At 32.1% G+C, this 14291-nt stretch overlaps 1 protein-coding gene across 1 annotated transcript in view; it reads right to left on the bottom strand.

Annotated features, from left to right (window-relative positions):
• LOC144858750 (high affinity cGMP-specific 3',5'-cyclic phosphodiesterase 9A-like) overlaps nucleotides 1-14291 on the bottom strand; it is a 48938-nt gene that overhangs the window by 31643 nt on the left and 3004 nt on the right. The window contains exons 2-7 of the mRNA XM_078714855.1: nucleotides 8208-8357; nucleotides 7407-7455; nucleotides 6628-6730; nucleotides 6072-6214; nucleotides 3223-3364; nucleotides 214-309 (exon numbers count right to left, since the gene is read on the bottom strand). Of these exons, the coding sequence (XP_078570981.1) occupies nucleotides 214-309; nucleotides 3223-3364; nucleotides 6072-6214; nucleotides 6628-6730; nucleotides 7407-7455; nucleotides 8208-8357 (683 nt within the window). The remainder of the gene's footprint in view (nucleotides 1-213; nucleotides 310-3222; nucleotides 3365-6071; nucleotides 6215-6627; nucleotides 6731-7406; nucleotides 7456-8207; nucleotides 8358-14291) is intronic.

Genomic DNA, 14291 nt, shown 5'->3' on the forward strand with positions numbered 1-14291 from the left:
CAATAATGAATGCTAAGACAATTGACCTAAAGGTCAACAGTGGACATGTATACATGTTAACTTTTAGCACTGCAACAAAAACTGACATGACATTTTAACTGTCATTTTTTTAAAAGCCATTTAAATAAACAGCTGGCCTTGTTGTATTTAAATGTTGTCATTTTTAAACATGCCATTCAAACCAGTTAGGCCTATTATTAAGTATTTACTTACCATTTGGCACACACAGAAGCAATGCTTGAAATTGTGAAAAGGTACATTGTTGTAGTGCTTGTAAACTTCAAACAGAAATGTCTGCAACACTGGGATCTAAAAAAGAAACATATTTATAGTTTAAAATTTATTTCTGGTGGGCGGGGGAGAGGGTAGGGGGTAGGGGCAGTGAGGGAGAGGTTGTTAGTGGTCAATTAAAAAATGTATATAAATGACTTTTTATGGGGTGAAGACATAATAAAAAAGATAATATAACTAATTGTAATTAATATTTTCTAATAAAAAAAAAATAATCACGTTATTATAAAACAATATATGGAAAAAAAGTCATATTAAACAAAATGTATATGTATACTGTACAGGTATACTAATAAATATACTACAATAAGTTGATCAATATCATCCAATTATTCTAGGAATAATAATTTGTGATTAATTTATTACAAACTATATTAAACTATATGATGATAAATCAATCAAATAATCAAGTTATGATAAAGTATTCACAATTAAAACAACAATGGTATAAAGGTAATATCATTATACTGGGCATCATGGATGACATTTTGATTGAAAATTTGCAGAAATAAGAATCAATATCAGTATCAATAATTTCAATGTAAAAACCAATTTACTAGATGGTCAAGTAGGAAGGCAATTATCATTAAGTTAATGATGTTGATTGAAGTAGAGGATGACTGGTGGAAGACTACTGCATAGACACTGATGGGAGACATCTGAAGGCAGCTGGATGCAATGGATGCTCTCAAACAGGCATAGAAGCAATGGATGTCTCTCAAACATGGCATTAATAATATTAGTTCATTCTTATTAGCGCATAGCAAGCTCTCAATGCACTACACATTATTACCCCGGTCATTTTTTGGATCAAATATTTAAGGAAACATACTCCCATAATAATGCAGCTAGTAAAACAGCGCAAAGTTATGTCTTAGCCGGTACCCATTTATACACCTAGGTGGATAGAGGCAAATGTAAGTAAAGTATCTTGCCTAAGGATACAAGCAATGCGGCAAGAGTGGATTCGAACCACGATCCACGATCAGTAATCCAAAGTCCAACACACTGCGCCACACGTCCTAACTAATTAAGATAGAAAGCATTAAGAAAGAAAAATTTGGAAAAAACAATGGCTAATCCAGGTGAGGTGTCTCAGCAGTTATAGACATCGGAACGAAAGAATCGTTTGAGCCAGTTGAGAATACAGCCTCATAGTGTAGAAACTGCCAGAAAAAGAAATTTAGCCAGTTGAGGTTGGATTTCATTCTCATCAGTTCAGAGAAAGAATGGTTTAGTCAGTTGAGGTAGTCTCATAAACTCAGAAATGAGACAGAAAGAATGCGATCATTCATACTCACTCATGCATAGCAATTCAAGAAAAAGAAGAGAATGGTACACGTTTGTTATTATTATATTAATACACTCTATCATCAATAACAAGTTTAAGGAGTATATAAAGTAGCGATACATTATATTAGTAGCATAATGATGTCTTTCTCTTCATATTATCGCATACGATTTAAGATATCTCATCATCATCTCTATGACATAGAAGCTGAGATATGAGCAAAAATCTGTATTTTATGACGACCATTTTGAAAATCTAAATGGTGGCTTTCCATAGGCTAGATGAACTGGAACTTTTTTTGGTGCATATATAGACCCCATGACACAAATCAGTTGAGAAACACTTGTTTCTAATTACAAAAAAAATTGGACATGGGAATACTATCTTATCAGATAGATGTTTATTGTTTAAATACTTGTTTCAATATTGTAGTCATTGCTACAAAAATTAAGCTCTACAAAATGTACGATTTGTGCTATTCACTAAAAAAAACAGTTTGTAACTAATTTAGATACGCATGTTTAATTTTCTTATCAACGTTCGTCAGTAGCTGTTGTAGAGGTGTAGTCTGCTTTTAATGTCCACAAGATATCAATTTACATAATGCACACAGCACCAACATTGATTTTCAATATTCAAACCTTTCAGCTAATCATAATCTAGTTTAAAGGAGACAATTGTCTAATCAGTGCATACACAGTCAACATGACGTCTACAAATATTACCATTTTATACAATTAGTTTTAAATGAAAGCTAAAATATTATTACAATGAGTAAATGTGAACCAATTTAAGGATTGCTTTAATTAGGAGTAGAATGAATGTTTATGAGTAAAATGGGGAAAATATGTTATGAGTTAAATGGGGAGAATATGTTATGAGTTTAAAGATTGATTGTTCTATTTAACAACACAGAGCCGAGTTTTAATAGAGTAGTCATTTGTTCTACAGTAACACACCTACTGTTAAAAATTATTAAATTAATTTGTTGCTTCCATCTTAAATGATTGTCTAAGGCTGGAAACTATAGGCCATTCAAAATGGCAGCATTCTAATGTTGAACGTGAAGTCGAACAACTAATACTAGATGGTGCACACATACAGGGAATGCATTTTTACCTATTGCCCTACAATTCCGCATTTCCCATCCTGAATACACTTTACTCATAGTTTATGTACAATTTCCTGCGTTTTTACTTGCATTGTTATGTAGTAAATGACATGCGGAATAGGTTCTCTGCATACAGTATATCAACATTAAACAGTTTTTTGTTAATGTTATACTGTGTAACAAAGAACAAAATTGTGAGAGAAAGCCTAAAGTACTCTACAGTATATATTTGTATTCATATTCATCCTGCTCAATTGAGAAAAGGCAGCCATAGTGCAGCGCACCTACCACAAACAACAGGGGGTAAGATGGACCAGTACACCGGGGGAACTCCTAACTCATCCGAAAAATACAGTACACTGGGTTATTTAAATTGCACAAAAGCCAGACGTGTACACTGGACTGAGAAGACTTGTTTTACCACCAGAACTACTCTCAAGCCTTGAACATGTGTCAATTGTATTCTGCGGTTTGCACCTTAACCGCTCAACAACTCGACCATATTTTAAAAATGAAGGGATTGACTCACCTCAATGTGAAACTTGGAGACAAAATCCAAGTCTATGTACATTTGTTGAAGTAAGACTAGCATCTCAGCATCTTCCCATTGCCAGTTGTCAAAGCTAGGCTGCCTAAGATACTCCCGTACTTCAGTTGTTAACTGTACATTACTATAAATAAAATAAATAAAATGGTGGTACGTCAGAGATGACCTGATCTTTTGCTCAATAGCAGTGACCTGCAAATCTATTTCTAAAGCTCTATCTATACTATCAAACCAAAAAGTGTGATGTGCCCAAATTTGATACTGATATGACATCATCATGTCCATATATGGGCAAATTACATTTTTTTGTCACATAAACTTTGATAGTGTAGACAGAGCTAGCTTGGCAATAATCAATGATATTGGTAGGATTAAACATTATCACAATTTTCTCAACATAATATTTTGCAGATTTACTAAAAGTAAAAGGGGGATCTATGTAGTCATTAACAGACAGGATTTATATGTAATTATACTTAGGTATCACATGCCCTTGTCATTATAAAGTGCTATACTAAATCAACAACAAAACTAATTATAACAAAAACTAATTATACCAATCAATAACAAACTGACCAAACACTTAATTAATGCATCTGTACTTGTTAAAAACATCTTAATGACGCAATCAGTTTTTGTTTATAATTATAATAGATTCACCGTTCTAAACTAATAAGCTTTAATATTAACAATCCTACTGTATAGCCAATAATAGCACCTTATTTTAATTACTATAAATTAGTACAGTTAAAGATAGTCACCTGAAAAAAAACCCATATTTTTTGTGTAGAAAAGAATTTGATAAAGAAGCCCATTCAGATACCTACACTGACTTGTGTGACATACTTATTTATTTAATTTTATAAAACCTTCTATTATTCTCTAACAAAAATAAGTTTATTGATTTAAATGTTTTCTTAATTTATTATGTTATTTTATATACTGAACAATATTTTTGAACAAATTTACAGCGGCCATGGTTCTCGTCCTTTTGGAATCACTTCCCAGTCAGTACTCCGCCCTCTAGCCAATCTATAATATCTTGATGAGTACACCACACACAGAAGCTTGTCATGACATCATAACAAACCGTGTAAAATGCTCGTAATCTACAGTATGCTATGAAACTATCTATCATAAACTAATGATATCAAAACTATCTGCTGGCCAAGATTTTTCTATGGATATGTTTAGATCAAGTCAGGTTGGAAGAAAAAAAAAATGGTTTCTTTACAAAATCTATAAAATCATGTTTATCCAGTAAAAAAATAGTTACTGCAGTAACTGCATAGAATAATTGTGATCCCTAGTACAGTATGTGCAATACCATGTGCAAAATGTTCTTTTTCAGCCTACTGTAATATACTGTGTATTGTACAGTATACACCTATAATATTGACAGACAGGTTTTAAAAAATAGAGAGGATGGTTTGTGGAATAAATAAACATTCTTAAATAAGACATTTTTAAAGTTATGGTATCTAGGTTAATGTTATAATACAAAAATAGGAAGGCTAATAACAAAAATGTCGTCAATTTAGGAACAGTGTCAAAGTATCATTATACAAATAAATACAGAGTGTAATATTATCATTGGCAAATGGCCATTAGATCAGCTGTGATCAATGTTCACGTTCAGTTATAGGCTTCGTGATAAATATAGATGGTACATTGCCGTACTATGATTAGAACAAGTTACCATAAACACAGCCACGATTTTACAATTATTTTACCATTTACTATCATTGAAATAATGCATACAAATTTGAAGACTTAATTAATCAATAGAAAAAATGTAATGATGTGCAATCTTTCACAAATAGCTCAGGTTGGAGTCTAAAGGAATATCAGAATTTTACTAGGCCCACAAGAGGCCATAGTTTTTGTTTAGACCTTGTCACGCATCAGCTGAATTATCACAATAGTGACTGTGTCAGTCTCACACACAGCTCTATTTGAATAGGGCTACACAGCTCTATTAGTAAATAGTTGCAATTAAAATTTGTCTTATGTTTTCAAATTTAGTAGTGTGGTGCTGTAGCTTGGTGGTTAATATACTTTGCCTTCCGATCCCAACTCCGATTAAATCCTGACCTAGTGTCAGGTTTGACTCATTCTAGCCCCTAAAGCCTTAGTAGTATAAGTAATATAAGCATGATAAACTATAGTTCATCCATCTTGTTTAGTTTCTCACTGTTGGACGGGCATAAAATAAAAAATGTAAGAAATGCCTCTGCAATGCTGTACAGAGAATAGAACTGTGGTAGCATGTTGACAATTATTATGGTACAGTAGTACAATAGATACTATGATACTACCATCTGTCTACAAACAACAGGAACAAGATGTCCATTTCCTATGTTCAAAATACAATAATATCGAGTCACACAACAGTGTCACAATTAATTAATTATTATACAGTATAGTGAAATTGCATGTCATACCATACTTTTATTACTATTTTACATTATAATTATAGTGAGGTTAAGATTTGTATTGGATGGACGTGTATTGAAACCATATAGATATTATAAACAGTAGAGGTGAAACAGACAGCAAAATATTAAAATATTGATGGAAGATGAATATATGCTTCTAGGGTTTCTGGGTAAAAAGCAAGAGGCATGGCTTCAAACTGGAATATTTGTTTGGCTTAATTGCAGGCAGCCATATCATAAAGTATGTTCCATGTTGCCAAAGTTACATGCAGCCCAGCGTTACAATTCTGTCACTAGGTCAGGATTAAACCCTGTCACTAGGTCAGGAATGAAACCATGAATTTGGCATTAACCGCCAAGCTACTGGACAGTCACTACATCTTTCTAAATTACCTCATTTTCTTAAATTTCTCCCAGACACGTTTCAGATCTGCCTCTGAAGCCTTTAAGTATGTTCCATTCTGATAGAAGTGTTTTGAACCTTTATACCTCACAAGGTCTTTAAACAAACCCAACCAACTTAAGTGCTCTACTCCCTGAAAGAACAAAGAATAAAGTGCAAATTTTCAAAACCTTTGGTTCTTTTTTCTTCTTCTTAAAATTTCGAGTAAATTTTGTGGAAATTATTCACCTTTTTAAACTCAACTTTCATCATAAAAGGCAAAGATCTATTGAGGATTACTAAACACAATCTAAAGCCATTAAATGATGCATTAATTTAGTGTATCACTGATTGTTAATTTAAAAAAGAAAGATTTTTAATTTATCATTTTACCATACTGTACCCCTATTGATAGTAAATTTTATTTAATATTTATGTTATTTGAAATAAAATATTAGGTTTATTACAGTTTAATTAAACATAAAAAAAAAAAATTGAGCCTATTATGAAAAGTACGTTTTTCTTTTTCTTTCTACATTACATTATCGAATTCAAATTTGTTCTTACCTCTAACTTCTCTCGAAAACATTCCACTTTGTTTCTGAGATCATACACCACTGAAGGTGTGTCCCCATTTTCAACTTTGACCTTCGTTTCTAGTTCCTGTAGTCTAAATGATAAGAATAATACAAATACCAGGGAGATGTAAAATAAATTAAATTTTACATCTCCCTGATAAATACTGTGTTTTTGAATTTATTGGTACCAAAAAACACTAATCTGTCTTTCCTAAAGCGTGGTTCCCACTAGTGATGCAACGTAAACGAAAGCAACGTAAGAAAATGCCCTTCCAATAATTGTTTTCCCCCGCCTGCATGAAATCAAACCTGCTTTATTGCGCATCAATGTTAGTTTCTGTAAACTTTGACCTAGTTTGACCTTGGCTACGCGATGTACTATGTTTTCCTGCGCCGTTGCGTGAAATCAAACTGATTCAATTTCTCGTAGCGATGCTTGAAGCACTGTTGCGTCGTCGGTTCCCGTTTGTGATTACGCAATATAGCGCTTTGCATCGATACGTCACTATGTTGCGTTGCGTTCCAGTGGGATTGGGAACCACGCTTCAACGAATATCCACCAAATACCACTCAATAGTTTCCCTGTGTTACAAGATATACAATAGAAACATACCAACAACAAAAAATGTACAGGTTTTTGTTGATTTGCTTTGTTGGTATTAAAAAAGAAACTTCAAAATATGATATACTATTTCTCAACAACCTGGTTCTTGTGTCTTGGGAATATGCATGCTTTAAAATGTTGCTTTACCGTAAATTGTAACTTACCTAGCCTCCAATCCGCTCATGTCAACTCCAAGACGTTTGGCAATAGCAGCTATAAGAGGTATAATAAATTATGTTTTTACTGGTGCTATAATATTTAGGCCCTACTGTTGGCAGTGACTAGTAGCATAAATTTATTAAAGATATATTGTCCCTCTAAAAAAATATTTTTTTAAATTTTTTTGTTGAATATGTTATTTTAATGTCACATAATAGTTATTCACTCTCACAAAAAATTGGGTCTGAAAAAAATTTATTTACCTGAGAAAAATGTAATTTAAAGCAAAAAATGGTCAAATTGTCTGGAAGACAATGAGTTTTTGGGTAATTTAACTGTTTATTTTGTCTTTTTATAGGTGAAATAATTTTTTCCCCCGTTTTTTTTCCTATGGAAGTGAACAACTTCATTAAAACTGCAAAATGGCCTATTCAAAGTCCGATTTTAAAAATCTTTATTTTTCATGATTTTGGGGGACAATACATCTTTAAGGATTTAATATTGCTAGTCAACTGTTAGTATACCCTCCCAATATTGGACTAGTTTGAGCTGCTTGAAAGTCTGATTACTGTACACACTAAACGCCCCCGCCCCCCCCCACCTCAAATTCACACAAACATGTTTGCTTTGGTTATTGCCGTCTTATCAATGCTTTATTTACCTTTTAAATCTGTAATTTAACCATAACCATACAGTATTTCTTTTTATGGAAGTGAATAACTGCAAAATGACCTATCAGTACTCAATGACTGATTTTATTAATTTTAATTGTTCATGTTTTTGGGGAACAATACATCTTAACTTACTGTCGCAGTTTGTGGCCACAACCTCCAGACGATACCGTGAATCAGGTCCATTCTCTTCTAATTTGGGTGAAATGTTTATTATACTTCCTTTTTGGTTGTAAAGTTTTAAAATATCATTAGGACCCGCTTCGGACGCTGACCTGAAACAATCTGAAAAAAATGAAATATTTAAAATCAATAAACATTTTTTACCACAACAATCATGATTTTGCCTTAATAGATTAAGTCATGTTAGGTAGGCAAATCTGAACACAATATGACACTGCTTGAGACGAAAGCATAACTATGGATCTGAACATACTCGAACACTCGATCATGATCTTAGTGTAGGCTTGGATAATTGTCATTTGCAAGGTTTGGTAAATTTGTTAATTCAATACGAAATTCGGTATATTTTCTATAGACCAGATATTCCGAAAAAAAAAATTGAATTGATTAAAATAAGATAATTATTAACTGTATTAATTGACATACAGTAATTTTCATACGTTAGATAATTATTTTGCACAGATTATTATGTACGATTAATGTACACCTCCCATAATATACTTAAAATGATATGCAGTCTTCTTTTAATGCGATGTAACAGTGTAACAAAGTTATACAAGGTACTGTACAACAGGTATCTCAGATATTAAAGTTGCGTTCATACTGAGCCTATATTCAGTCAGGTGGTCGGAGAAAACTCTGAGCTATGTTATACATCTTATCACACACTACGTTTTGTACAAAAACTGGAATGCGTTAGTGTGAACAGAATCTATCCTCAAACACCACACACCCATTTTCCAAGAATTTTTATCCAGCCAGACATTTTCACCGCAATTCAGGCTCAAGTGTGAATGCAGCTTAAAATCTGTGAAACCTATGATGCATTCAAGGTTTAAACCAATAAAATGAAATAAGTAATATAAAAACTGTTTATTAAATTAATACTCTGTACAGTACAGATAATCAATAGTTTAACATTAACTTTCATAAGTTGTACACTTTTTGACATGGAATATTTGACAAGACCTTTGAATACTTTCATAATCGACTGAAAGACATGACCCAAAACATTTAGCATTGTCAAAAACTGTTTTATGTTCAGCAATAAAAATGTTAAATATCTTCAGAGTATCGTGATAAAGGCCAAATGTCTTACGACTAATAATATATTTCTAGAAGTATCGCTCTTAAAATATTGAGAGACTTTGATGTTGATCCGACTGTCGTACAACATTGTAATGAAAATTTAATTAGATCGCAATATTATTACATTGGAAAACTGATGAAAACAACAATCGCTGCACGTATTCAGAGACTGTATAAAGCGCATCTTTGTAGATTGTTCGTGTAATGTATGATATCTAGAACAAACCTTTATTTGCCATCCATATTATTAACTCACATCACCATCGATAAAATACTGTATTTAATGAAGAATATGTGAATGAAACTTTTTAAACTACAACTTTTTAAGCGTTTTATGCATTTTATCATATTTTAACTTTTAACTTCAGTTTTTGTGCAATAATGTGTGTATTTTAAATAATTATAGAATTTTCCTTGTATTTAAGAAGGCTAAAACCATACATTCGTAATTTATTTATTGAGTGTATTAACATTTTTATTCCATACCATTATTTAATACTGTATAAAAAACTTTGAAGTTAGATTTTTCAGAATACTATTCAATATTTTAATTTTTATTTATATTTTATTCATATATATTGTTTTTTATCGTTAATATTTACCAATCTTTAAGAAGAATTTCTATTGTTATTTTATTATACATGATAATGGACAAATAAAGCTTTTCAGTATTCAGTTCAAATTATACGATCAATACAGTATATGAATATTAATCAACGCCATCTAACATTAAACAAATTATGTATTTAAGAACTCATAATAATTGATTACTTATTATGCTATAATGATTTTAACAAAACAAACTCGGACAAAAAGTGAGGCAAGCCATTATGGTTTAATGTGTTGACTTTATTTGTTCACTTTCATATTCCATTAAACAATGTTTATAAAACAGTCAGATCAACATCAATCAATTATTATATGATAAACGTTAAAGTACAAATTATAATATTGTTAGAATAGCACCTCAGTCCAAAGAACCAGAGGGTACTGCATCAATATGATGATAAAGGCCTGTGTCTGTTGCATAGCGCCGAATAAATATTTCATAAATATCATTTTTTAGGATGACTGCATTTCTGCTAAATCCCTGCTCCCAAATAACCGTTTAATATAGTGTATACTCTGATTCTGTCATGGTCTATTCGTATAACATCTTTTTTAACATTTATTTATTTACGGTATAGTATCTTAATGCAAACTTTTTAGTAGGCCTCCTATCACAAAAGCCCATTGGGGTTTTCTGAAGTTTCCTTTCATCTTTAAATTGCTTTACTCCTTTTTGTTGTGTGTATTTTTTTTGATGAGATTTAATAAGGTAGAATCCAAAATCAACACAAAACAGACAATATTGAACAAATCAATTTAGTACTAACTTAAATTGATTAATTACCATACAGATTAATGATATTACTGATTATGTACTGTAGTAATAATAGCTATAATTAATATCTAATGATAATACACAAAGTAATTATATTATAATTAAAAAATATAAAATGTGTTGTCTCTGTTTAGTATGAGTGGGCACAAGGAATGATCTGCAATATTCGTTGAGATTTTTTCTGTTTGAGTTTGATGCTGACAATTGCGTTAAGTACACCCTGGAGAGTGTAATCTCCTCTACGTCATGCAAAATAGCTATCTTGATAACATGGCTTAAGATAAGCCACAGCTAACTAATTTATGCTACCTGGCATTCACGGGTGATAGCAACACACGAAACATGGCATAATTGTTATTTGCAGTCGGTTGTCCAGTACAGAATAAGTTCCATTAAAATCATGGTTGTACACTTATCATTAGAGAGTGGTATTCGGTGTCACGGATTAGAGTCATTACGATAAAAACAGCAACCTAGTCTGATGCGTTAATTTAGTCTCGTATTTCTACATTTCCTTGGTAACAACAGTGGCTCTAGGTATCCGATGTAAATTTGATTGTGACATATTTTTTTGTACAATATGATGTCATTGGAAAGGCATATAATAAAAATATTATAAATGTTATTGATTAAAACTCAAAACATGTCACTAACTGCAACAACAAGCTCTATCTAAAGGAATAAATATAATAAAATATTGATTCTTGATATAGACCTAATTCATAATCATAATTTCTATTTACTAATTTATGTGCAAAACATGACAAATAATTAATGATGAATTTTCCCCCCTAAAAACATGAAAAACGAAGATTAATAAAAGGCAAATAATATGTTATTACGCAGTTTTAAAGGGGGGTTCCGGGTTTAAAATGAATAGTAAAAAATGTAAAATATATTTGTTTGTCTCTTGAACGGTAAAAGTTTCAATTTATATAAGCGCCCAGTGAAGCAGAACGAAGGCTGTGAAATGAGGCCAGATTACAAGTGCAGCTACGGCAAAATCACACTGTGGTTACAGAATAGGAAATTCGTGAAATGGTCAATCTTCCGACGACTCGTTATCATTAACCATATCAATTACTTTTGTAAAATTATACTTATCTGATGTAATTTTAGTCGGTCTTCCCATTTATAAAGTCAATTTTTTTATGAAAATCTATCAAAACAGTGAAAAATTAGATATGTTTGCACTTTACGTTTGCCGATTTTCGCACTGACTTAGGGAAAGCCTTCAAAATCAATGAAGCGTAACGTATACATTCCTGAGCGAGGAGAGCGAGACGGCGATACACGTGCTCTCTCTCTCTGCCCATGCCTGGCATCGTCACGTGATAAGCAGATACAATACAATACCAAACTGGTCGGGTCGAGTATACCCCGTCTATAATCACAACATGAACAATGTACAGTATTTGATTGAAGGTCGACTCGACCTACCGGAATGGTATATATAATATAGCTCGAATGAGAGAGTTGGAATATTTGTAAACATAAGTATTGCTAATTTTAAAAAGTGTAGCCTATAGTAAAAGGCCTGGTAGTATCAATTCGCATAGGATCTACTACACTAGCTAGCTCAATTTTTAACTGGGCCGGATCGGCTAGGTCTCCTTCCTACTACCTGGTCTACTTGCTTGATGCAGTATCCGCTTTTTTGGAGAGTAAACTAGGCCTATTTTAGGCCTACTTATTAGACGATCGGGACACCATACGTGCGGAAGGCGATCGGACCTCGTTTTGCCCCAATATTTACAGCCGATTTTGTAGAACGTTTTAGGTTTAGATTGTTTAGGAGTTTGGTTGATAGGATGGGTTTGGAATCCACTGAGTTTTGTTATTTATGGGCCAATCGTTTAGTAGTAGGCTAGCTAGGCCCATGATGGCCCCAATGTTTTAACGTAGCCATCGTGGCATGGAATCCAAATGGCTCTTACCCATGAATAAAATAATTTAGGCTAGGCCTAGCCTAGTACGTGAAGCCGATATACGATCTGTACTATTCGAGGTATAAAAATAGTATCATTTATGACTCCGTAATCTGTACTAGTAAATTTTGTATTTCATTAAATGTCAAATAAATATATGCTACTACTACTGTTATTATTACACTTTAGGCCTAGCTTAGAAAATCTAATAAAAAATTTATTTCAAAATGATCGGGTGGTCGTCGTTTGACAGGGTAGGGGAGAGCTAGAGATGCAAGTTGACAAACACAACGTACAAGCTTGACGTCGCGAGTTTGGAATCCACTGATGACGCGATTTTGTGAATATCTCATGAATATTAATGAGCTTCCCTAAGCTGCTAAAAAACAGACTTTCCATGAATTTACCCTAAAATGTATATGAAATTTAATTTTTTTAATTTCTCGTTATTACTTCTTCATTCTGACATGTCTATATTGTTATAATATTTTTTATTTAATAAATAAACGATTTAAAAGCAATTTTAAACCCAGAATCCCCCTTTAATCAAGTTAATCACTTGTTCGTAGAAAAAATAAACTAAAAAAATAATGGTACACATTTTGTAAAAAAATACTTCAATTTGACTATTTGTTGATGAATTATATAATAGTTTTTTCATGTAAATAATTTAGAGTTTTCTAAATTAGGCCAAAAAATATACTTCTTTTAAGCATCAACCTCTGATGGGAGGGCGGAATTTTTAGTTTATTTTCTATATTTTTTCCTTCTCAAAAAGCAAATTTTATTTGGTCATCGACATGCATTGATTTACTGTACTGTAGGTCTACCATTTTTAAATTGACACAGACTCTTGTACTGTAGAAACATGAGAAATTGAATCATATTTGAGTTCATTTTAATCTCACAAATTTTCCATTCCATTTATTTTTTACAATTAAACAATTAATTTTACAGTACTGTATCTTTGAAAATGAAGCAAAATAATTTCATATCATTTTCAAACATTGTTTAGGTCTCTTTCACACAAAGCCATCATCAATAATCACCATTAATTGAAAACTACTTGTAAATCCTCAGCTTCCTATGTTGTTCGCACTGACCTTTGTAAATACTTAAAAAACAAACGAGCTTATTATCAACTTTCATAGTCGAAAGTGCATTTGAATGGTCAGAAATCAACAAAAATGTCTACTACCACAGCATAGAATAGTAGTTCTGTAGCAAATTTAATTTCTAATCAAACATGCATTTAAATGGTCAGAAATCAACGAAAATGCCTATTACCACAGCATAGAATTAGTTCTATATCAAATTTCATTTAAAATCAAAAGTGCATTTGAATGGTCAGAAATCAACGAAAATCCCTAAGGCATAGAATAGATTAGTAGTTCTCTATCAAATTTCATTTAATTAAAAGTGCATTTGAATGGTCAGAAATCAACTAAAATGCCTACCACAGCATGGAATAGTAGTTCTATATAACATTTCTTTTATAGTCAAAAGTGCATTTGAATGGTCAGAAATCACCTAAAATGTCTACTACCATAGCATAGAATAGTAGTTCTGTATCAAATTTCATTTATAATCAAACGTGCGTTTGAATGGTCAGAAATCAACGAAAATGCCTACTAC

This window comes from Antedon bifida, chromosome 2 (assembly GCF_963402885.1).
Source record: "Antedon bifida chromosome 2, ecAntBifi1.1, whole genome shotgun sequence".
In the NCBI taxonomy this organism is placed as follows: domain Eukaryota; kingdom Metazoa; phylum Echinodermata; class Crinoidea; order Comatulida; family Antedonidae; genus Antedon; species Antedon bifida.